General features: G+C 32.4%; 1 protein-coding gene and 2 long non-coding RNA genes across 3 annotated transcripts; 2 read left to right on the forward strand and 1 right to left on the reverse strand.

Annotated features, from left to right (window-relative positions):
- The first annotated feature begins 459 nt into the window (after window positions 1-459).
- On the forward strand, window positions 460-1,367 carry LOC120083286 (15.4 kDa class V heat shock protein). Its single transcript, XM_039038961.1, has 2 exons — window positions 460-699; window positions 796-1,367. Exons 1-2 carry the CDS (start codon window positions 552-554, stop codon window positions 1,050-1,052), a joined length of 405 nt encoding a protein of 134 aa, XP_038894889.1. The 5' UTR covers window positions 460-551; the 3' UTR covers window positions 1,053-1,367.
- Window positions 1,368-7,571: 6,204 nt separating this feature from the next.
- On the reverse strand, window positions 7,572-9,704 carry LOC120083267. Its single transcript, XR_005483394.1, has 5 exons — window positions 8,958-9,704; window positions 8,808-8,867; window positions 8,606-8,738; window positions 8,454-8,520; window positions 7,572-7,633 (listed from the first exon to the last, which is right to left on the reverse strand). It is a non-coding gene; the product is annotated as an uncharacterized LOC120083267 (long non-coding RNA).
- Window positions 9,705-19,987: 10,283 nt separating this feature from the next.
- On the forward strand, window positions 19,988-21,590 carry LOC120082788. The gene is made up of 2 exons (XR_005483286.1): window positions 19,988-20,367; window positions 20,704-21,590. It is a non-coding gene; the product is annotated as an uncharacterized LOC120082788 (long non-coding RNA).
- Window positions 21,591-23,317: the final 1,727 nt, after the last annotated feature.

Here is a 23,317-nt window from a genome sequence, read left to right on the forward strand (position 1 = left end):
AACTGTTTTTTTTAATGTTTAAGAATATTTTCTTATATTTTTTAACGTTCAAAGGTATTTTTGACACAAAACACTCACGTTTTTTAAATCCAAAACTAATGATAAAGATATTTCTAAATTCAGTCTTAAAATTTAAGAATATTTTTTACACTTTTGAAAATTCAAGGATATTTTTTACACAAATTACAAAATTTAGGTTGTTTTATATAATTTAGCCATATTTAAATAACTCTTTTACATATATATATATTTGTTTATATAAATATCTATCGATACCCATACATTGAAATTTCAATATTTTAATCAGGACTCAAACCAAAAAGCAACAACTTGTTGTCACTTTTTTTTTTCTTTTAATTAATAAAAAAAACCAACTTCTTGTCACTTTACCGAAAATGCCCTCAAGGCTGCTGCAACTTGCAAAAAGATCCAATGTTCTATTTAAAGGTTGGAAGAGCATCTTAAAAACCCTATCCACTCTGAGTCTCACCGGCCCCGCCAAAAAAAGAAAACCGCCGAACAAAAATCTTCCTCGCCGGAACCGGTCAACAATGGAGATTTCAACTTCTAATCCTTCTTCCCTCCACAACTCATTTCCTCCTCGTCTCCTCTTTCCTTACTTCCATTACACCATTCCTCACAATTACGTTCACTGGGTTCAAACCTCCGATTCTCATCTTTTCTCCGCCGATCTCCCTGGTACGCTCAATTATTCCGATTCCTTTCTTCCGTTAGGTTTCTCGTACTCACTTAATTTCTTAACCTTTTTTTCTGGCTGGCTAATTTGATGTGTAGGTGTTCGTAAGGAGGAAATAAAAGTGGAAGTTGAAGATTCGCGGTACCTGATTATTCGAACGGAGGCCGTGGATGGAGTTACGGTTCCGGCGAAGAGCTTCTCCAGGAAGTTTCGCCTTCCGGTTTTGATTGATGTAGATGGGATTTCGGCTGGATTTGAGAACGGAGTTTTGGAGATTACGGTACCTAGGTCTTTCAGGAGAAGCTCTGTTATTCATTCTCCTGATCAACTTCAACTTCTTGCTAGGGCTGCTTGATTTAATTGGGATTCGAAACTTAACAGCCGATTTATCATTTCGGATTCGAGTTTGCTGCTTCTGCCTTCTCTTTTCCGTTTGTTGGAAATTTGAATTGGAATGTTGCTGCAAATGGCGAAATTTCAATCTCTGTATAATTAGTTTGTCGTGAATGTGAAGAATTTATGTATCAGTAATCAACAAATTGTTATGTTGTTTACAAAATATTTAGATTAATATTGTAGTTTCAAACGGAAAAAAATTAAATAGTCTCATAGAAGGCAGCAACACAAATTTTAAAAATAATAAAAAGTAGCTCACAGGTTGAACCGGCAAGCACTTTTGCACCTCTACTGTCACGGATACATGTGGTGGCGTGGGTCCATGCGACCAACCCAGATGGGGATTCTTCGATTTTTCGATTAGATGGAGAGTGGGAAAAAAATTCTTCTTGAGCTAAACGGGGACGGGGACAGCCCGCTCCTACCCCGTCCCATTCTCCGTCCCCACTTCGATTAACTTCATACATATTTATTTTTACCTAATGTTATGTTGTCATTATTATTATTATATAAATATTATATTTAAATTTCAAATTTGATTATTTATTAAAAAAAATGAATAGATATATTTAAATTTAAGATTATATATGTGAATAATTTGATTTATATTTATTTCTTTCTAATAAAAAAAATTTAATTAGTTTTTTAGGTCAAAATTTGAAGAATTTATCTTTAAATTCAAAATAGTCAGTTAAAACTAGATAAATTAATTATTTGATTACAATTTGTTCATATTGGCTTTTTACAAAAAAAAAAAAAAAAAAAAAAAAAAGGAAAAATTCTCCGAAGAATCTATCTTATGGGAAATTTTACGGGGAGGGAATGAGATGGGGAATGGCATCCCTAATCCCTTTATTATATAATCAATGTTGTTTTATTTCATACGTATAAGTATTGTTTTTATTTTTTTATTATTTTATTATTATTGTTATTAATTCTATTTTTATTTTTTCCCACATAAATATATATATGTAATTTTTAATCATTAATAAATTATTTAAAGAAAATTATTTGTTTTACTATTAGTTTTTTTAGTATGATATGACGTAAGAGAATTTAAACTATTAGACCATGTGGTTACTAGTACATTAATATAAGGGTACTCAGACTATCCAACCCAAAATATAAGTGTTGGGTTGGATGGATTAGTTTTATTCTTGGATTGAGTTGAGTTAAACTTTTTATATTTTTGTTGGGTTGGGTTGTGGGTTAGCTAAAAAAAATTTGAGTTGTTTAACTCAACCCGAATTTTATATATATTAATAACATATATTTCTATTTATTTAAAGTTTGGTTACTTTGTATTCATTAATTTGTGAATTTTTAATATATTTTTTTAAAATTGTTATGATATTTGTTTTTGTTTAAAATTTGTAATAAATAATATAGACATCTGGTATTTAGTATCTGAATTTTATGAGATTTTAGTTATTAGTTATGTGTTGTATATAAATTTATATATTTTTAATTAAAAAGAAAAAAAAATTAAAATTTGACAACCCAAACCAATCTAAATTCTAAGAGTTGGGTTGGAGAATTTATTTGGGTTATTTGGGCCCAACCAATCCGAATTTTCGGGTTGGTCCTAAAAACACCCTCAACCCAATTCAATCCATATACATCCTTACATTTGTATACCAATTGAACTATGTTCATTATGGTGTTTTAACTTTACTTTTATTTTAAAAAACTTTAATAGGTATTTCAAATTTCATTATTTACTTATATATTGGAAACTTTTATAATTTTAAATTAATATTGCTTAATTTAGATGTTGGTTCAACTTTAATTTTTTATAAAGGTTAAATTACTAGTTTAACCTCTAAAATTTCAAAAATTGTGTTTAATAAATTTCTAAAATTTTAATTTTTTTTCCTAATATGTTGTAAATGTCTAACATATCCACAATTTTATATACAATAGGTTTTAGACATATCAAAATGTTTAAAATTAATTATTTTATTGAACAAACAAATTAATTTTGTATCTAAGTGAACCTTATGATATCGATCTAGTAAGTAATAGATAGTATATTGACTTTTTAAAAAAAGAAGAAAAAAATGTGTAATATGACCTATTAGACACAAAGTTAAATTTACATATGAAAGAATAATTAATTTTTAACATTTGTGAATATATATGTAAGAGATCTATTGGATATGAGGTTGAACCATAGGAACCTATCACAAAATCAAAAAAAGTAATCACACACTTCTATTGGAATTAAATCCCTTTAGTTGGATACATTAAGTGTTTTTTTTTTAAAAAAAATAAATGAATGAAAAACGTTAAGTTATTGTATTGATATTGACATTTTGATTAACATTGTACTTATTTTCTAATTAGCAAGTAATAATTATAACTATCACTACAATAATATTGACTTTAGATGTCAGTTGGTATTTTATGAACGATGATAGATTGAATACATGATGTTAGTTCCGGAAAAAAAAAAAAAGTCTCATTTTACGATTTTTTTTTTGTGGATTAACATAAAATTTATATAAAACGTCCGTTGTAAATCGTCATCTCAATGATAGTTAGAATGTCAATGGTAAACCACCATCTATGACATAAAACGATAGGAAATAAATTTTCAAATCGCTCGAAAATTAAAACATATAAGAAGTCAGGTCAAAACCACCATTCAAACAATGGTTATAATGGCAGTTTATTATTATTTATTCGTATTTTTTAACATAAAAATATGCATTTTTAAAATCTCCAAATGCCATCTAACCAACAAAACGACGTTGTTCAATATCTTCTCTCTCACTTGTTAATCTCAGTGCACGATGACTGACGATTTCTTCCTTTCAATCGACGACGACTGACGACGCAAGGTTTGACGACTTATAGAACTCAGCGGCATAGAGTTCGACGACTTACACCGTTCTACGATGCGGGGTTAGACGACATTTGGTGGAGCACAAATCCACTCGAGAGAACACAAAGCCATTGAAATGAATAGGCTCTCTTGTGGATGAGTTAGGGCAGTCTTCTTTTAACTCTCTACTGGATGATTAACGAAGATCCAAGTAAGTGGCTTTCTTTAAATCATTGTCTTCGAATACCAAATTTCTAGATGATATTTATGTCTTCTTCCTTGTCTTTCATGGAAGGAAGCTCATATGAGCATTGGACTGTTCTAGTTTTGGCTTGCATCCCCACTTTATTTTGTCAAATTTGATCTCAAGTTATGAAAATATGTTGATCGGGGTTATTAAGATTTCCAACATTTTGTTATTTCCACGAGTTTAAGAGGAGTATTGGCGTTGATCAAGACAATGGTTTGAAGATAATAAGAATTACAAGTTGTATTATAGATCCAGTTTCGATGGTGCACGATAGAGAAACTCATATTAAATAAAATTTTAAAAAAACATCACATTAAATATTTTACATTATTATTCACGTGGATTTGATTTCAAATTAGATTTTTCTTTGATTTCTTTTTTTAATATCAAAACTCTATCAAATTTCGATAAACATCACTTTTCATGAAATTTGACCAAGTTTTGTATCAACGGATATATGGGTTATTAATATAAAACACCATATAATCTAAAAATAAAAAATAAAAAAAAATCAAAATTTATCCATTTTCAAATTTAATTCACATCAATCCAAGAGATAGATTTATTTAGAGGAAAAAAGTAGAGGATTTAAGCACCCACGGAATATCAAGATTTAGACCTTAATTCAATATTTACTTGATTTAGGTGTTATATCGATGTATTTAATATATAAATATTAAATTACAAGTTTAATCTCTAAAATTTTATAATTGTATCTAATAAGATTCAAGTGTCTATCGTGAAATTAATTGTGTTTTTTTAATTTGTAGGGATGATTATCATGAAATTAAAAAAAAAAAAAAAGTAAATAATGATATTTTGGTTAAAATTAAAGTTTGAAACTAACCAAATTAATAAATTAAATCATTGAAATCAATATAAATAAATAAGTTCATAGGTTTCAAAATGTTACAATTTTACTCTGATATTATAGTTTTCTTTCAATTTGATTCCTATATTTCGAAATGTATATTTTTAACATTGATTTTCTATTAAATACTTATTTTTCGTCTTTAGTGTTAATGTATGTTAATAAATTTATATTAATTAAACAAACCATAATTAATCAAGTTTCACTATTTTTCATCACTTTTAAAATTGAATTTAAAATTTTACTTCATAGTTATTTTAGATTAATTATAGTTAAAAATGTAAATCGTTTAGTCTAGAGACCAAATTGAAACAAAACTCAAATCTAAAGTGTAAATTTGTAATATTACTAATTTAAACTTTTATGTTTATAGGTATTAATTTAATTTAGTAATTAGTAGTTGTTGAATTGTATATTAGCATTTATTTCTAATTGTACCACAGAGTTTGTTTTATTTACAGTATTTGATTAATTTTAGATTTTGTCACAATTTTTAATTGTGTTTACAGGTATATAAGTATTCTTTCTCAAAAGAGCTATATAAATGAAATGGTTAATTTTAATTTTCTAAATTAACATATTGATTTAAGAACATTTAAATTTTGACACCAAAATCTTTTCTCTCTCATTTTTTTCACAAAATGAATGAAATTTAAAATGGACTATCATTCTCTATCATAAAATCAAACTGAAATTAGAATTTCAAAAAAAAAAAAAAAACAGAAGTTAATAAAATAAATCTAGAGTTGATTGACCAATAATATTTGGGTTTCATAGTTAATTAAAATGATTTAATGAAAAATGAAGGAGAGAAGAAGAAGAGAAGTTATGAAATAAAGAAGAAGAAAGATTGAGAGAGGATAGAAAGAGAAAGGAAAAGAAGAAAGATAGAAAATGTGAGTCATAAGTGAAATTTATTGGAAATTGGGAGAGAAGAGATGCGATTATTACAAAATTACGACATTTTCCTAAATATTTTCAAAAGTACCACATTTTCACAAATATTTTAAAAATTATAATATAATTTCAAATCTACCTGTCTCTAACACATTCTTCAAATTTTAGAAAGATTTTAATAAATCTACCGATAATTTAGGGCTCATTTCTATCCATTTCATTTTTTGTTTTTTTTTTAAATTTAAGATTATAAACACTACTTCCACCTCCAAATTTTTCTCTTTGTTATCTATTTTTTACCAGTTGTCTGAAAAACCAAATCAAAATTTGAAAATTAAAATGTAACTTTTAAAAAAAAAAATTTAGTTAATAATTCAACCATTGTAATTAAGAAATAGGTAAATTATAGTAAGAAATATAGAAGAAATAGGCTTAGTTTTGAAAAACTAAAAACAAAAAAATGAAATAGTTACTAAACGAAACCTTAAATTTTGTATTAGATTGATCATTGATTTAAGATACGAAATTGAAATTTCATTGCTTATTTGATACTTTCAAAAAAATTCTTATTCACACAAGTCAATTTTGTATCTAAAAGATTAGTTAATTTTTAAAATGGTTGAATATACTTGGGATGGATCTATTAGACATAAATGTGACATACTTGATATTTTTTAAAATTCAAAGCCCTAACACAAATAGTTCAAAACTCTACTATTTTTGTAGGTTAGAGGTTAAATTTGTAATTTAAGATACATCATATTGTAATATAATTTGTTTCCCTATAAAATTGTAATGTTAAAAAATCTCAAGATAGAAATTTAAATTTTATCGTGTATCTTAGGCTCGATTTGATGACCATTTGATTTTTTAAAATAAAATTTATAATAATATCTATACTTATAAGTTTTTTTTGTTCCGTTATTCATTTTCTACCGATAGTTTAGAAGATAAGTCAATTTTTTAAAATTAAAAAACGTAGTGGGAAATTGTCATAAATTAAAAAAAAAACTGAAACTATTTACGATGAAAATGTTTCTAGTTTTAAAAAATTCCCAAACTACCCTTTTTATTTGAATTTTCACGTGGCGATTTCTTCTTCACGAGGGTTCATTATTGTCGACAACTTGGTTCTCCTTTTCTTTTTCCTCTTCTTCTTCTGTCGCTCCTTCTCCTTCTATTTTTTTAAGAATGTTCTAAATGCTTTTAGCTTCTTTTATTCAATTTTTCTTCTTCATTTGATCGAAGTTTAATTAGTGAACGCCTCTTCTAATTTTTTCTTCAGTATCTTCTTTTTATTCTTCAATCAATCTTCTTCTTCCGTTGATTGGAATCCAACTATTTTAGCTCAAATTCAACTCATCGAAACTCAACTCAATCGAAATTTGACTGATCGGAATTTAAGTCGAAATTCAACTCTATCATTGGTAGATTGATAGAGTTCTATTGAAGTCTAACGACAACTGTATCGACCTGACCCCCTAGGACCTAGGTAAGACCGTTACTAAAATAAATGCATGCAAAGAATTTAAAACGACGCTAAGTTATTTGAAATAAATGCTAATTAAAACAAGAGAAGTTCAAACATTAAGGGAAACATGAAAAGAACTCTAAATCTCATGATGTAGAAGCGTAAAAACTAGTCACAGTGGCTCGATCATGAATTCCGCTACGCCATCGCCGGTGCATCTCTACCTGAAACATCAACATAAGAAAGAATGAGTATGAAATACTCAGTAAGTACTGGAGTCAGGCTAGACATCTATGTCCTCTAGATACCCACATATGGCACATAAACATATGGAACAACCAAGAGACTGAGTCCTATCCTATTGTAGTAAAGTATGCCCACAAAACTGATTAATCCCGAAGGAAACACAAAACTAGTGAATTCCAAAGGGAACACAAAACTGGTGAATCCCGAAGGAAACACAAACTGGTGAATCCCCAAGGAAACACAAACTGGTGAATCCCAAAGAAAACACAAAACTGGTGAATCCCGAAGGAAACACAAAACTGGTGAATCACGAAGGAAACACAAACTGATGAATCCTAAAGAAAACACAAACTGATGAATCCTGAAGGAAACACAAATTGGTGAGCATCTAACTAATCAATGAGGATATTCACACAGTCTTAACGTGCTAAGATTCAACATTGTACGGTTCTAAAACATACATAAAAATTCTTGATATCATGGCTTCATCACATACACATATTTCTTAATAACATATTATACATCATCCATGTATAACTTACATCATAAATCCACAACATGCAAGTATGCCTCAACACCAGCAGATTAGACATCGACATATGAAAACACATACTATCACATACTAACGATCAAGTACTTAGGTGTGTATGTAAACAAATCAGAATTCGTACCAGAACATACTTTGATTCAGGTCATATGGCCAATCAATATGCTAACATTTACCATAATGTACGCTTATCATGCTAGCATACAACTAAAGCCTGGCCCGTGGGTAGTTCCAGTAGTAAGATTACTTACTCAAAATTATGTTTAAGCGACAAGCAAAATAATCTTCCTTCTAGCTTAGATGAATCTTGAATCAGGCCTAAACATAATCCAAATTTACAATTAATAAAAAAAAACTTAGTTCCAATAACCAAATTAACCAAATAATTTCCCAATAATCTTACCCAAAGTGTGTTGTTTTGAACATCACCCCATGCTACAAAATAAAAACAACCCAACAACTCTGGTCACAAATCCAACCTTTACTCTCGATGGACAGCCGCTTTGAACCTTCAATTCCAATCTTTTATATGACAACTGAATCAATAAATAAGCCATTACTTAGTGGGAATAAAAAAAATGATCAACAAAGACCCCAAAACTTACCCAAAAGCTTGTTAAAACCACATCCAAATCCTCTTGACAGCACACTTTTAACTTCAAAGCCTTGATTTTAAAGCCCAAACAAATATGTGTCAATAGATTGAAGCAGAACACCATTAGTCAATAAATCCAATTAAAATAGGGCAAACTTACCCCAAATCCACAAGTGCCGACGACCCTTACTGTGCAGCAAAAATGATGAGAAACGACGAATCCGAAGCACCCTTACGTGATTGACGACGAGCGACCCAAATGTGAGGCATAGTGGTGGCCATCTAGGTGTGGGTCTTTGGATCTGGGCATGAATGACAGTGGAACTTGAGACTTTGGGCGACGACCTACAACCCACGGAGACCAGCGCGGGTTGGCGAGCGGTACCATTGGGGTTCGACAGTCGGAGACGCGGCTGAGGAGAATCGGACGAAAATGGAACGGACGTGAGCAACTGGGTTTATGCAGAAGCGCGACGCGCAGTAAACATCCGACTTCCGATCTGGGCGGCGATTGAAGGCTGGGTAGTGTGCCTGGGGGAGCTTCGACTTAGATTTGGCAGCTGACGAGGCTAGGTGACTCACGGTGGCGCGACTGCACCCTACGAACGGTGAGCGGCGTCGCACGGCGCGAGGGAGGCGGTCAATTGGATTCGACGGTGGGTCACACGGATCAGATGATTGGGCGGAGGAGGACGTCGACGGCTTGAATCTGGTCGGGCTGAGAGTGACGGACGTGCGGCGAAGGAGTCGGCTAGGCAGAAGCTTACAAAGCGAGCGGTGTGGAGACCAGCTTGGGCTCGAGCGGCGGTAGTCTGGAGAGCTGGGCGACTAGCGGCGTGTCTGACCGGCGGGATCTGGCTAGCCGAAACACACGAACGGCGGCGACTAAAGGAAGAAGAAAAATGAGGGGGGGGGGGGGGGGTGGTTGGCAGGAGCGTGAGGGGGAGGGTTATTCTTTTTATTTTTTTAAAATAATAATAATAATTAATAATAATAAAAGGAAAATAGTATAATTATAATTAAATCCTTTCCTTATTCCACTTTATACCATTTAAATTTCTTTCCTTTTCCAAGAAAAATAATTTCTTGCCATAAATTTTCAAATTGAGTTTGACAATTGAAAAAAATTTGAATAATTTCCATGCCAACACTTAAATCCTCGCACTTATACTTTAAATTAGTTTTAAAAGAAAAATAAATTTAATATTATTTTATGTTTGTGTCTAACTAGTTTTGAATACATAATGGGTTTTTAAAAAAGAAAATGAATTAAAAAAAATAATTTAATATTATATTTTGTTTATGTCAAACGACTAATTTAGTTTAAATTTTCACCATTGTTTTTTCTTTTTCAAGATCCAATGATCCAAATTAAATGTGGTTTTAAACAATTTTTTCTCTCTATTTAAGCATCTTTTTCTCCAAATCATAACAACAATTTTACACTTCTTCCATAACTCAAAGCCACCATTGTTGTTCTCTCTCTAAGATTCAATTTTTTTCCTTTCATCTAATTTTTTAGAGAGATATTTTATGTATTATGAGGATTAATTTGTTATGAGCTAAAATTTATAAATCCATTCTTGTAGAGAGTTTGTCAAGTATGCTCTTTATTTTTACAAACATTTTCTGAGGGTTGCTCTTGATCCCGAAAAATGAGTTGTCGTAACGGTTTGATCCTCAACAGTGGAAAGAATCGAGTTTGTTCTTGGGCTCATAAAAAATGTTGTAGCGGTTCGGTTCTAAGCCGTGGGAAGAGTTAAAAGACTTCTAGTGAAGTACCCAAGAGGAGCTTAAAAAGTGAACGTTAAAAAGTGAACGTAGGTCGGTTGTGCCAAACCACTATAAAATTTTCGGTGTTAATTTCTCTATCCCTTTTCTACTTTAATTTTACAATTAATTTGTTGTTATATTTTATTGCATGAAATTAATTACAATATTTGTTCCTTAAATTAATTGTTTAATGTTTATTTAAGTTAGTTGAATTGATCTTTACATATTTCATACCAATCTTTTTATTAAAATCAAATTGGGTGCTTAAAAATGCTAATTTTATTTACTTGGCTATTTTGAATTAAATTTATTTGCATGAATTTATTGTTTAAATTACTTGTTAGAAAAAAGTTTGTTAATTTGTTTAATTGGACTCACATTAGGAAAAAGTTTTAACTAGTTTATTAACTAGTTTGATCAATCATGAACATTTTCCTTCTTCAATCTATGTTTAATCACTTTTCAATTACTCTAGAATAATCTATTAAAATCAAATTGATGGAATTCAATAAGTTGAACAGCAAAAATTCTATCACTTATAAATAGGATAGAAGTCTTTCACTGTCTATAACTGAAAGACAGTAATGAAAATCTATGAAAATCTATCTTTGTCTATCAATGATAGAACACTATCATTGTATATCAGTAGTCTATTATTTTCTATCACTGATAACAGTAGTGGTCTACCATTCTATCATTTGAACAACTTATTTTTTTTTTCCTTTCTTCAATCTTTGTAAGGAATGTTCTTCACGATTACTTTTTCAGTTACTTTGGAATAACTTTTTAAACATAATAACAGGAATATTATTCACCTTATTATTCTTATTCTCCTTCTTCTCCCTCTCTTCTTCCTCTCATTCTCCTTCTTTTCATCATCTCTTCTTTTTCTTCTTCTCTCTTTTATGATAGACATCTATCATTGATAGAAAATGATAGATGTTTGACATTGTCTATTATTGATATACATTGATAGTCATCTATTAATGATAAAATTCTCCTCATCCTCATTTTTTCTTATCATTCTATCTTCTAAATGAAAAAAAAAAACCAAATATTGATATCCACTGATAAACAACGATAGTTGCTATAGTTATCTATCAGTAGATGGCTATAATAGTATGATTGTCAAAACTTCTATCATTATATATCAGTGATAGACAACTATCAATGTCTATCATTGTGTATATAGACAATGATATACACCACACGACCGTTCCATTGATGCTAAAGTTTTCAAAGGATTATAATGCAGCGGATATTCTAATGCAATGCAACAAATGAAGATACAAATCACATAAAAGCAAGAAGTTACTATCACAATCTATGATGATAGACAATGATAGAATACTATAACTGTCTATGTCTATCACTGATAGATAGTGACAGTTGTCCATCACTATCTATCAATGATAGATAATGATAGAACATAATCAAATCAGCAAAACAATAAGTACAGAGAAATAATGATCAAATCAACAAGTACAAACGTTATCAACAAAAACTATCAACAAAAACATATTAATTTTATAAATCTCTAAAGTAGTTTATTTTCAACAAGTACAAAGAAACTTTACAAAGCAAAAGTTCTACAATTTACAAAACACAATTCTACAATCATGATTGAGATTCATATTCAAATTCAAATTCAGATTTAGATCGCTGTTGATAAATCTTCAAGTGAAACATTGGAGCATTGCCTATCATCAATTTCTCCATTGTTGTCTTCTTCTATGGGAGATCTGCTTCTTCTCAGTTTCTTCTTTGAAGAGACTTTCTCCTTATTTTTATTATCTAATGCCTTTTTGGTTGGTTTTCGCTATCTCTTTTCTTTTTTCTTTCTCCATTGATATATTTCTTTCTTTCCTTTGTCTTTATTCCTTTTCTTTTTGTTCCCCTTCCTTTTCCTCCAAATCCATAAAATATTTGAAGGTTGTTGATTCAGCTTCATCTTTTGTAGGAACAAGTTGAACAATGGAAAACTCCACATAAACACATTTAAATTATCAGTGAAAAAATTGATAGGATAGACATAGTGATACTATTGTATTATTGTCTATTAGTGATAGACAATGATAGTAGTCTATCAGAACAACAAAACTATAAATAGAGTATAAACGGTAGGCTGTCTAACACTATCATCATCTATCAATGATAGATAACTATATATCAAGAACTATCTATAAGTGTAACATTATGCAACAAAACTATAAACAAAAACAGAGTAAACAGTTATCATTATCATTGTCTTTAGTGGTTTGATAGACAATGGTATAAAGCCTTTAACACCACATGACTTTCCATTGTCTATCATTGTCTTTAGTGGTTTGATATAAAAAAAATTCTATTTGAGTAAGATTTTGGAACTAGCAAAATTAATCTATAAAAGCAACAAAACTATAAATGGTGTATAAATGGTACCGATTTATCACAGTGTATCAGTGATAGCTAGTGACAGACCACTATCACTCTCTATCACTATTACCATTTGATCAATGATAGGTATATATGGTAACTAAACATATCTACGAGCAATGAGAAAATAAACAATGATAGTAGTTTATCAATGTCTATCACTGATATACACTGATAAAGTTAGTCGAAGTGGATTTCGGGGATAATTTAAATGTATCCATCACAACAAACTGCTAGTCTTAGTGGCAAGACCAGGTCGAACACAAGGAGCTCTAAAATTTCTTAATTAAAGCGTTTTCAGTCCGAGTGTAATCGAAAGGGGGTTTTGAAAATTTTTTTGTAGCAAAGAAATTTAAATGCATAAAATAAACATAGAGTAGTTGATCGAAAAAAGGCCTAGTTTGGGTTGTTACAGAGTTCTCCTATTCAATGCATATTCAATGCATTTTATCATAGAATTCTTATTACTAGATTCAAGCAATTATTTATACCTAACCAAATTAATTGAAACAACCAGTTAATTCGACCTAATTAACTAATTAGCCTAATTTAAATCGATGAACAACATGCAAATTCAAGTTGGCCTAATTGCATTAAAATCTAGGAAAAATTTAGATTGAATATATAACAGGAACAACCTTAATTAAATATTCGGTTGATTCGATTCTAGGTTGGTTAGAACAATACTAATCTACATGACTTGCAAGCTAATCTAACTTATTGCTTCTAGTTGATTAACACAAGATTAAGTGTCACATATCAAATGTCAATAAAAAGCGATAATTATAAAATTTCCAATCATCTATTAATATAATCATAAACATTAAAAAAAAAAAATCGAATCTGGTAATTACAAACAACTAGTCTGAAAACCCACAAATACATCAATCAGTAGAAAAATCCAAAATCCAAGCTAGAAATGAATATCTTAGCCGATAATATTCATAACAACCGCCAAAGAATTACATCCCGTTGACCAAAAAGAGAAGAAAAGATGAGAGGAACCGTATGGAAGTCGGTTGGATGGAAGAATTATGACCCAATTTGGCAAGAACTTAATTTATACTAAGGTCGCAGTGTAGCGATGCTAGTAGGAGCGTAATTACACTCCAATTAGAGCGTAAGTCTCAGGCGTAAGACTAGCCTACTGACTCTAGTACATTTGGGTAGTCATGTGCACGTTTCTTAAATTTTTGTCAAGCTACTATGTTGTGGGTAGCGTAATTACGCTACCTTGTTTCTTTACATCCTGCCTTGAAGCGTAATGTTGGAGTGTAAAGCAAGAGTAGTCACGCTGTGTGGATTAGTGTCATTGCCTTGTAACAGCATAACGCTACGCTGTGTAAAGGGTAGTTACGCTGGCTCATGGGCATTTTTGGTAATTTTCCTTCTTTGAAACCCGAATGCTCAAATTAACTCCAAATTGCTTCAAATTGACCTTGAATGACCTAAATGCTCGATTCTACCTCTTGAGTGTTCAATGCCTACAAAATAGCATAATAAACACATAAAATCCTAGAATAAATCTCGAATTAAGAAAAGCTAGATAACATATTTTTGGTGCTATTAAGACTACTATCAGATAAACAATAATAGTAGTCTATCAGTGTCTATCACTCAAATGAAAGACAACGATAGAACACTAACACTCTTTTTCAACCTACTATTATGGTTTTTTTTTTATCACTCATTCAACCTTTTATAAATAACTATATATCAACAAGATAACATTATCTACCAACAATGATAATTAGTTATCACTAACAAATTTATAAACACATCTAGCAACAACACAAAGAGAGTAATATTTTAGAAGCAAATACAAAACTAGAAGTTTAGTTCCTTATAGTTCTATCAGCAACAAAACATGCTAAATTAAACAGTTTCTTAGCATAGTTAACAATATTACTCTTTATCAACATACTCTTAAACCTAAATGGAAAACTTATTTGTCAGAAGAAAAAGAAACTAAAAGTTTAATTCTATAAATGATAGAGAGTGATAGAATATGTATCTCTTAAAGGTTGGAACAATTAGGATTTGTAGTGATAAAGACACATTCATCGTAAGGAAAAACGGATGAAATTCCTTAACACATCACTAACGCATACAAAAGTTGCAGACCGAGCTAACGCAAGGACATGCATCCAAATATGTTCGAGGCAGAAGAGATACACTGACTCACGCTTTTTTTTGTCAAATCACCACTTCCAGGTATGTGCATCTGACTGACGGCATCTGAAAAGCTCTAAAATGAAAGGCAGCTGGAATTTAATATGAGTCTTGTCACAAGTTGTTGAAGGAAACACCTAAAAATAGGGAAGCTTGCTGCCAAGAGAAACAGTTATACACATTAGAAAACTTAGAGGATTCAGATAGCCAGAAGCTCTACCATTACAAGAAGAAGATAGAAGGAAAAGATCCATTGCCATCATTGATCAAGAAAAGTTGTTGGAGACTAAGCTTGAAAGAGAATTCTTTATCACCTCTTCACCAAGTTGGTTGCAACAAGCATTTAAACCAAGCCAAATAGGACAAGAGATTGAACTCTGCGGCTTGACTTCTTTATTTTATTTTACTTATTACTTTCATTTACCATCCCATTCAATTAAGTTGAGATTGTTGTAAATATATTTGGAGAAAAATACTCTGTTTACATTCAAATTCGTGTGTGGCTACCATTTTTCTGACTTGTTGCATATTTGGATTCCATGCTTTAATCATCTTGATCACTTGATTGAAATTATTACATAGTTAAACTATTTGAGAGAGTAGGTTAATTAAAGAACACATTGAGTCATAACGCATAGAAATTTTGGAGAAAAATACTTGCGTTTTTACCATTCTTTGTCACCAATGCCATGCACCCTAAAGATAGGAATACATGTGGCATTCGCATTGAGAAATGTTGAATAACACGATCTAAGGAATGGATACCTAATGCATACACATACACTTGGTTTATAAACAAGCATTCATATCATCTTCATTCCACTCTCACACCTTCACACACACTTGTTCATCTTGCTTGGAATCAACGCATACCCCTAAGCACTTAACACCATTCACCCATAAATTCCTCTTTTGACCTTGAACTCCTATGTTTTCTTGTAGGCGTGCATCGAGATAGTGTAAATAATCTTCACTCTCATTAATTTGGGAACCATCTACAATTGAAGCAATGCAAGGACTGCGTTAGGTTATCTTAAAATCCCTATGTTTGACCTTAGACTTACTAGGAAACCTGAGTCAGATTTATACTTAGGTCTAATTTAGGAAAGCTTGTATGCATTACACAAGTGTGCCACATCCACTTTGACGCATCGCCTACTCTTCTCATATAGAGAAGAAATTCGTCATTCATCTCCATTCATCTAGTTATCATCTTTCACCCTTATTCATAAGCACTTTTTGATACAAATCACGAGGCAAACAAGTTTTAGATGCCATTATCAGGGATTTTAGCAGCATAACGAACCAGAATTTTGCTTGTTTCTTTTGTAGAAAACTTTCAGCTAAAGAAGTATTATAAGTCAAGCCCAAGCTTGTAAACATTTTATGAGAATGGAGAATACTTTTAAATTCGTATATGACCCCAGGGTTGAAAGGACCTTTAGACGAAGGAATCGATCTAATTATTGTCAAAGATTAAGGCAACAAAGACAACAATAACAACAACAGATGGTGGACGATCAGAGGAACCAAAACTTAGCTCAACAATTAGCCAATGCTGCCATGAACTCGATCCTGATGGCAAATAATAGCATGCGTCCAATGCGACAGTATTTGTTACCGATATTGTATGACTTTTTGCTAAGGATCATATATCCAATGCCTGATAGGACAAGATTTGGGATGAAGTCTGTCATGCTCCAGATGCTTTGATGGAACATGAGACATATACAGCGGAATTAGGATCTAATTACACTCTAATTGCTTCTAATTTAAAGCAAATAAGCATGCAAATGGAGGAAAAAAACAGTAAATAAAAGTGGATAGCAAACAACCTTTGTAGCTTCCGAATACCGCTTTTCCTTGCTGAATCTCGATCCGAACTCTTCTGAACCACCACTAGAGTTGACCTACTATCCTCTGGACTCAAAACCGGGTTGTGGGACCCGGTGGATGAAAGCGTTTCCGCTCCTGGCCTATTGGTTGATGATAGGGTCTCCAAATTTATGACCAACCCTTCCTTCAGTGATCTTACAACACTTCTTGCCTAATGGAGTACAAGACAAGTCCCCGGAGCATCTTAGCAGACACTGGAGAGAAATCCCTGTCTAAGCAGATGTCTACTATCCCTTTCCTAAAAGAAGGCCTCCCTCCTTGGAGCTCGTCCATTCCTTGGGTAAACTACTGCGGAAACATGGAAGAATTGAAATCCAAGTTATGAGAGAGAAAAGAGATGGAAAATAAGAATGAATTTAGGTTTGAGTTTTTATTTCACTCAAAGAAAAGAGAATTTTCCAGCCCAAATTTAGAAAACTCTTTTGGCAAAATGGCAAAAGTTTTTAACTAAATTGAAAAGCCCAATTTATAGAAAAAAACCATGCAACAATTGCATGAACCAAATCTATAAAAACCCAACACCTATAATTCACTATCTTAGTGGGCTTAATGTCTCCACTATAAGCCAACACCTAGCCCACTATTTTGTTAGTGGAATTATCCAATAAAAGTTTAGATTTTCCCACTAACTGTGTCAAAGGGCAAAATAGTCATTTGGTCAAAGTCAAACTTTGACCAAAAAGTCAACATTTTGACTTTTTATGATTTTTTCCGTGTTGACTAATTTTGACCTCCCGAGCATGAATCCGCATTCATTTTCTCGAAATTCAAATCACATTTGAATATAAGGTCAGTCAAAGTTTGACTTTTTAATGTAAAAAAGTCAACTCTTTGACTTTTTACATCTTTGACCATTTCCATTATTTCCGAGCTTCCGAATATGAACGTATTCAAATTCTTGATATTTAAATCACATTTAAATATTAAAGCTGTATCTCTAAACTGAAAACTCGACCATTATATCACATATACTTGTCGGTTTCTCTCTCTTCACCTAATTCGAACAATTCGAATTATTCTATCATATTGTTCTAAGTTTATTCCATATGAGCTAGTAGGGGAACTTGATGGACCTATAGATCATGGGCTCCAACGATCCGAGATTAGCTGGCTAAACTCTTTAGACGGAGCTAATCAACATTCGTTAACTAACGGATCATTCAACTAGAGTCCCGTAGTTGCACTCCCCTCACTATAGATATATTTGTGTCCATTTGATATAACCATGATTAGTAAGATAATCCTTCACAGGTTGTTCGTAATCTCGGCTGGGTCATAAAAATCGTTTAACTCCCAAGACTACATCTTGTTCCTTAAGTTCCACTGATCCTCTAATGAATAATTGGTTTAAGATCCAACCTATAAACCAAATCCCCCTCGGGCCAAGGAGAGGGTGGGGCCCCTTGTTCAAGACCTGGATTCAGTACTAAAGGGAACAACCTATCTACTATCCCTATAACGGGTAGGAGTGAATTTCGTCTTGCACCTTATGTTCTCAGCTATCTACCCAATCTTACCCCTGAAATGGGAGGCTTATTGGGCCAGCGATATTGAGCTACCCTCACCTATGCAGATCTAAGGATAATTTCAAGTGAACAGGAGTTCATAGTTAGCTCAGAATTAAGATTAAGTTACCTAGGTCATCAATTAACAAAATAGTCAGTTTTATACATAAAACGACATTTAGAACGTAAAAAGTGACTATTTCATGGTTTAGTCTTATGTAAACTCTTTACATAGGATGCCCACACTCATATATCTCTATATGAACGATTCAAGATCACATCGTTTGTACTACCTACAAAGTGGACTGCATCCATAGTGTCTCCAGAATAAGGCGCCCAATCTTATTCATATACTATATAACATTTTGGCTATATATTTGAACTTGATCCACATTTATGTCACTACATAAAGTTCAAACTACATTAAATAGCCTCAGGACCTTAGTTTATTGGATTCAAGATTACAATTTCAATAACAACTTTATTGAAAAACAAAACAGAATATGTTTATTAATTTACAAACTACGAGTTTTAGGATATAAAATCCAATATGCTTCAAGTAGCAGGAAAATTTGGAGGCCCCGTGGGGAAGATCCACATACCCATATAAATGCTTCATGGAAACTTGTAACTCATTTGTGATTCTTAGAATCACATCGGAAACTATCAGACTATTCTTATTCCCCTACTCTCTCCGTGATGATGCCAAGCAGTGGGCGAGTTCTTCAGAACCTGGTGAGATAACAACGTAGAAAAGTTGGTGCAAAGTTCATGCAAAATTATTTTCCTCCCACCCTCAACACAAGAAGGTGTAGGGAGATTATGAACTTTGAACAAGGAGTTTGAGACCTTGCGGCATGGGAAAGATTCAAGGGATTGGTCAAGAATTTTCCCAACCACGGACAACCCTTGACTGTTTAGAAGGAAATTTTTTATGGAGGGTTGAACAAACCTTCCCAGATGACAGCAGACGTAGCTGCAGTTGGTGGCATAATGGACAAATCGTATAATAAAGTTAAGAAAATTTTAGACTGCAACGCCAAGCACAATATGGAGTGGGTTGATGATACTTATGATTCTATAATATATGGTAGAAGGCGTTCTCAGAATGTGAATGTGATTGACTCTAATGTAACAACCACCCTCTCTGCACAGGTGGCTAGGATGATAAACTTGTTGCAACATTTATCAATGGGAAACGCAGCATAAACTTAAAAGGTCCAGGTGGATGCATTCGTGCAACCCATGGAGGGAGTGGGGAACTTTTTTCCCCATTCACCTTTCGGGTGGCTGGCAACGGGGAATCCGCCCCGAGTATTAATATTATATAATTATATTATTATTAATGTATTAATTTTAATTATTATTATGTTAATTATATATTATATATTATATATATATAATAACTTTTTCTTATTGAAATGAAAGCAAAAACCCTAAGCTAAGTCCCTTACTTTGACTCTTAGCACCTCCATCTCCCTCAGCCTCACGGAGTCACGATTTACCCTCACTGGACTCCTCGTCGCCACTCCAATCATGCACGACAGAAACCCAAATCACGTACGTCAGGATTCTCCTCGCCACCACTCCACCAGCGTCGTCTGCCACCGTCTGCCACCAGCACCTCTCCCTCCAGCCGGAATCTTTGGTTCCCAATTTCGTTCACTTTCAGTTCCAACCGCCGTCTGATCTATTTGATTGTCAGATCTATTCACAATTTTGGTGATTTCGCTCACTCACACCCTCAAATCTATTAGTTCTCAATTCCTTCACTTCAAGCCCAGTTGTCATCGTCTTCTTCTATCTAAGGTATGTCCAAATTCCACTAACTATTTGATCTCTCATGATGAATTTATTTTGGGAGTTGCTGTCATGTTTTTTTAATCGTCTTTGGTTTTGTAGGAAATGATTGTTAGTAACTAAGTAGTAGAAAATAGCTTAAAACAGTAGTAAAAACACGAAAAGATTGCAAGAATTTGACAGAATCAGCTTTTGAGGAAGAATTTGTGATATTTTGCAGAAGAATTAGCTTGAGAAACTTCATCCCATTTGAATAATTTCTTATAATAAGAGTGATAATTACGTTGATTAATTTTTTTTCATAATTACAATGATATGTAATTGTTATTATTTGACTATTTGTAGGTGAAAATGACTTTATCGAATAATAATGAGTTAGAACAAGGCGGTTCAACTCCAATATCTATGAACATGAGTGAATCAACCCCAATGAATAGTGTTTCAAGTGATAATAATCAATATGCACTTATAGCATTCGATAGTGATGATAATGAGGATTTTCCAAAACGTAATAGGTTGACATCGGTAGTATGAAACCATTATAAAAGACAAAAAATAAATGATACCATGAAAGCAATATGCAATTATTGTGGAAAAAAGTTGGGAGGAGAATCTAAAAATGGGACAAAACATTTCCATGATCATTTCAAAATTTGTCCCTTACGAAGACAAAGAGATATTAGGCAATCATGTTTGAGACCCACTAAAATCAATGAGGGGAAAATAGTGCTAAGCCCAACTCTTTTTTATTACGAAGCTTCTCAAAGAGACCTTTCTTGTGCTATAATTTCACATGAATATCCTATAAACATGGTTGAACACAAAGGATTTAGAAAGTTTTTGAGTGGTGTTCAACCGATGTTTAAGATGATTTCAAGAACCACGATAAGGAGAGATATAATAAAAATTTATGAAGAAGAGAGAATTAAAACAATGAAGTTTATGAAAAACAATAGAAGCATGGTTGCCCTTACTAGAGACGTGGACTGCAACTAGCCAGACGAAGGGATACATGGCAATCACTGCTCATTTTATTGATGATTCTTAGATCCTACAAAGCAGAATTTTGACGTATTTTAGATCTTTTATATTATTATTTATTTTTTATTTGGTTTCACATGTAGTTTACATTTTAACACATTATTACATAATACTAGGTTTGTACATGTGTCACATCCACATACTGGACAGTTACTTTCTGAAGCATTAATGGAGTGTATATTCGATTGGAATATAGATCGTAAACTATTCACTTTAATAGTAGATAATTGTTCAACAAATGATGCAATGGTTGACATTTTATTAAGGAAGTTAGATTTAAGGACATTATGGTTGAATGGAAGTTTGTTCCACATTCGTTGTTGTGCAAATATTCTGAATTTGATAGTGAAATATGGATTGAAAGAAATTGGACACGAGGATTTCCATAAGCAGCAGAATGATCTTTCTAAATTTCAATCGTATATGAACATTACATTTACAATAACATAATGGAAACATACAGTTATGTGAAATACAGAAATTACAGCATGCTTTACAATAGATCAAGGACAAGAAATAATAAACCTTTTCAAACTCATCTTCTAGTTCCTTGATCACGAACGCTCGATCACAAAAACACACGAACGTTTATCCAACACGACCGCTACACTGCACGATCACCGCGCACTCGAACAAAGCAATCACCAGGGTCATGAACACCGAGAATAGCCTCCACAGAACCTCGACAGTATTGAGTTGAGTATGACACCACCAAGAAGGTTAGCTTGGTATTCTCGGTGTGAGAATCCAGAGGGTGGGCTCTATGTGGACTTGGTTAGAGGTAAAAAACCAGAGAAACCACAATCGTGTAAACGATTGAGCAAGTGGGAGATGGAACAACCTATCATATAGGTCGATGCCCAATCGTTTAGGAAAAGCTATGCGATCGTTTAGCTCATCGTCTAACTGAGTGTCTATCATGTACTAACACTCCATGATTGTTTAGCTAACTCCAAGCTGTCGCTTAGTAAATTTGATTTACTTGACAACTTCTCCGTGAGAATTTTCCGAGAATGGAAATCTCAAAACAACATTTTGCAAATCCTTTTCTAACTAAAATTAGGAAAACATTTTCCTTTTATCTCACGTTAACATGAAACCATCAATAACCTCCCACTCAATTGATTACTAGAGAAAAAGAGATAATTATCCAATAATTAATATTTATTATAAATATAAATGATAAATAACTTACCATAATATATTTATAACCTATAGTTTTAATATTTCATCTCATGAAACATATAAACCATAGCTCTTTTTCTATTCTATGGCAATTAATGTAAATCTCATTTACATTAATCCTCCACTTGATGTATCTCATACACCATACTGATCATATCATATATAATCGAATTACCTTTTGTCGATTTGAACATTTCAAATCAACACCAAGAACTGACCCTCAACTTAAATCCATTGAGCTACCAAGGGGATCTTATGAACTTGTAGCTCGAAGCTCCAACGGTACGTGAATAACTAACTGAACTCTTTAGTCACGGGATCCACCATTCGTTAACTGTCAGGCACTCCATTAAAGACCGGCAGCTGAACTTTCCTTATCACAGATATATTATGTGTCCATCTTAACCAATCAACAGTGCGACAACCCTTCACAGATCGCTCGTAAGTACAACTCGACCAATAACTATTATTCCCCTGTAGTTACATCTAATTTCTTAAGTACCACTGAATTCTCTAATGAACATAAGTCATAGTCCTACTATGACTGAGTCCTCTCTTCCAAAGAGAAGCTATGACCACTATGTTCAAGCCCCAGAATTAACCCTTAAGGGAGCAATCTATCTACTTACCCCTACTTCGGGGAAGGAGTGAATTCCATCTTGTGTATTGAGTTTCCAACTCCCAAATCAGACAAGTTCCCAAAAAGGTAGGAATGTTGAGTTGGCAATATGGC

Source organism: Benincasa hispida, chromosome 8, assembly GCF_009727055.1.
Source record: "Benincasa hispida cultivar B227 chromosome 8, ASM972705v1, whole genome shotgun sequence".
In the NCBI taxonomy this organism is placed as follows: domain Eukaryota; kingdom Viridiplantae; phylum Streptophyta; class Magnoliopsida; order Cucurbitales; family Cucurbitaceae; genus Benincasa; species Benincasa hispida.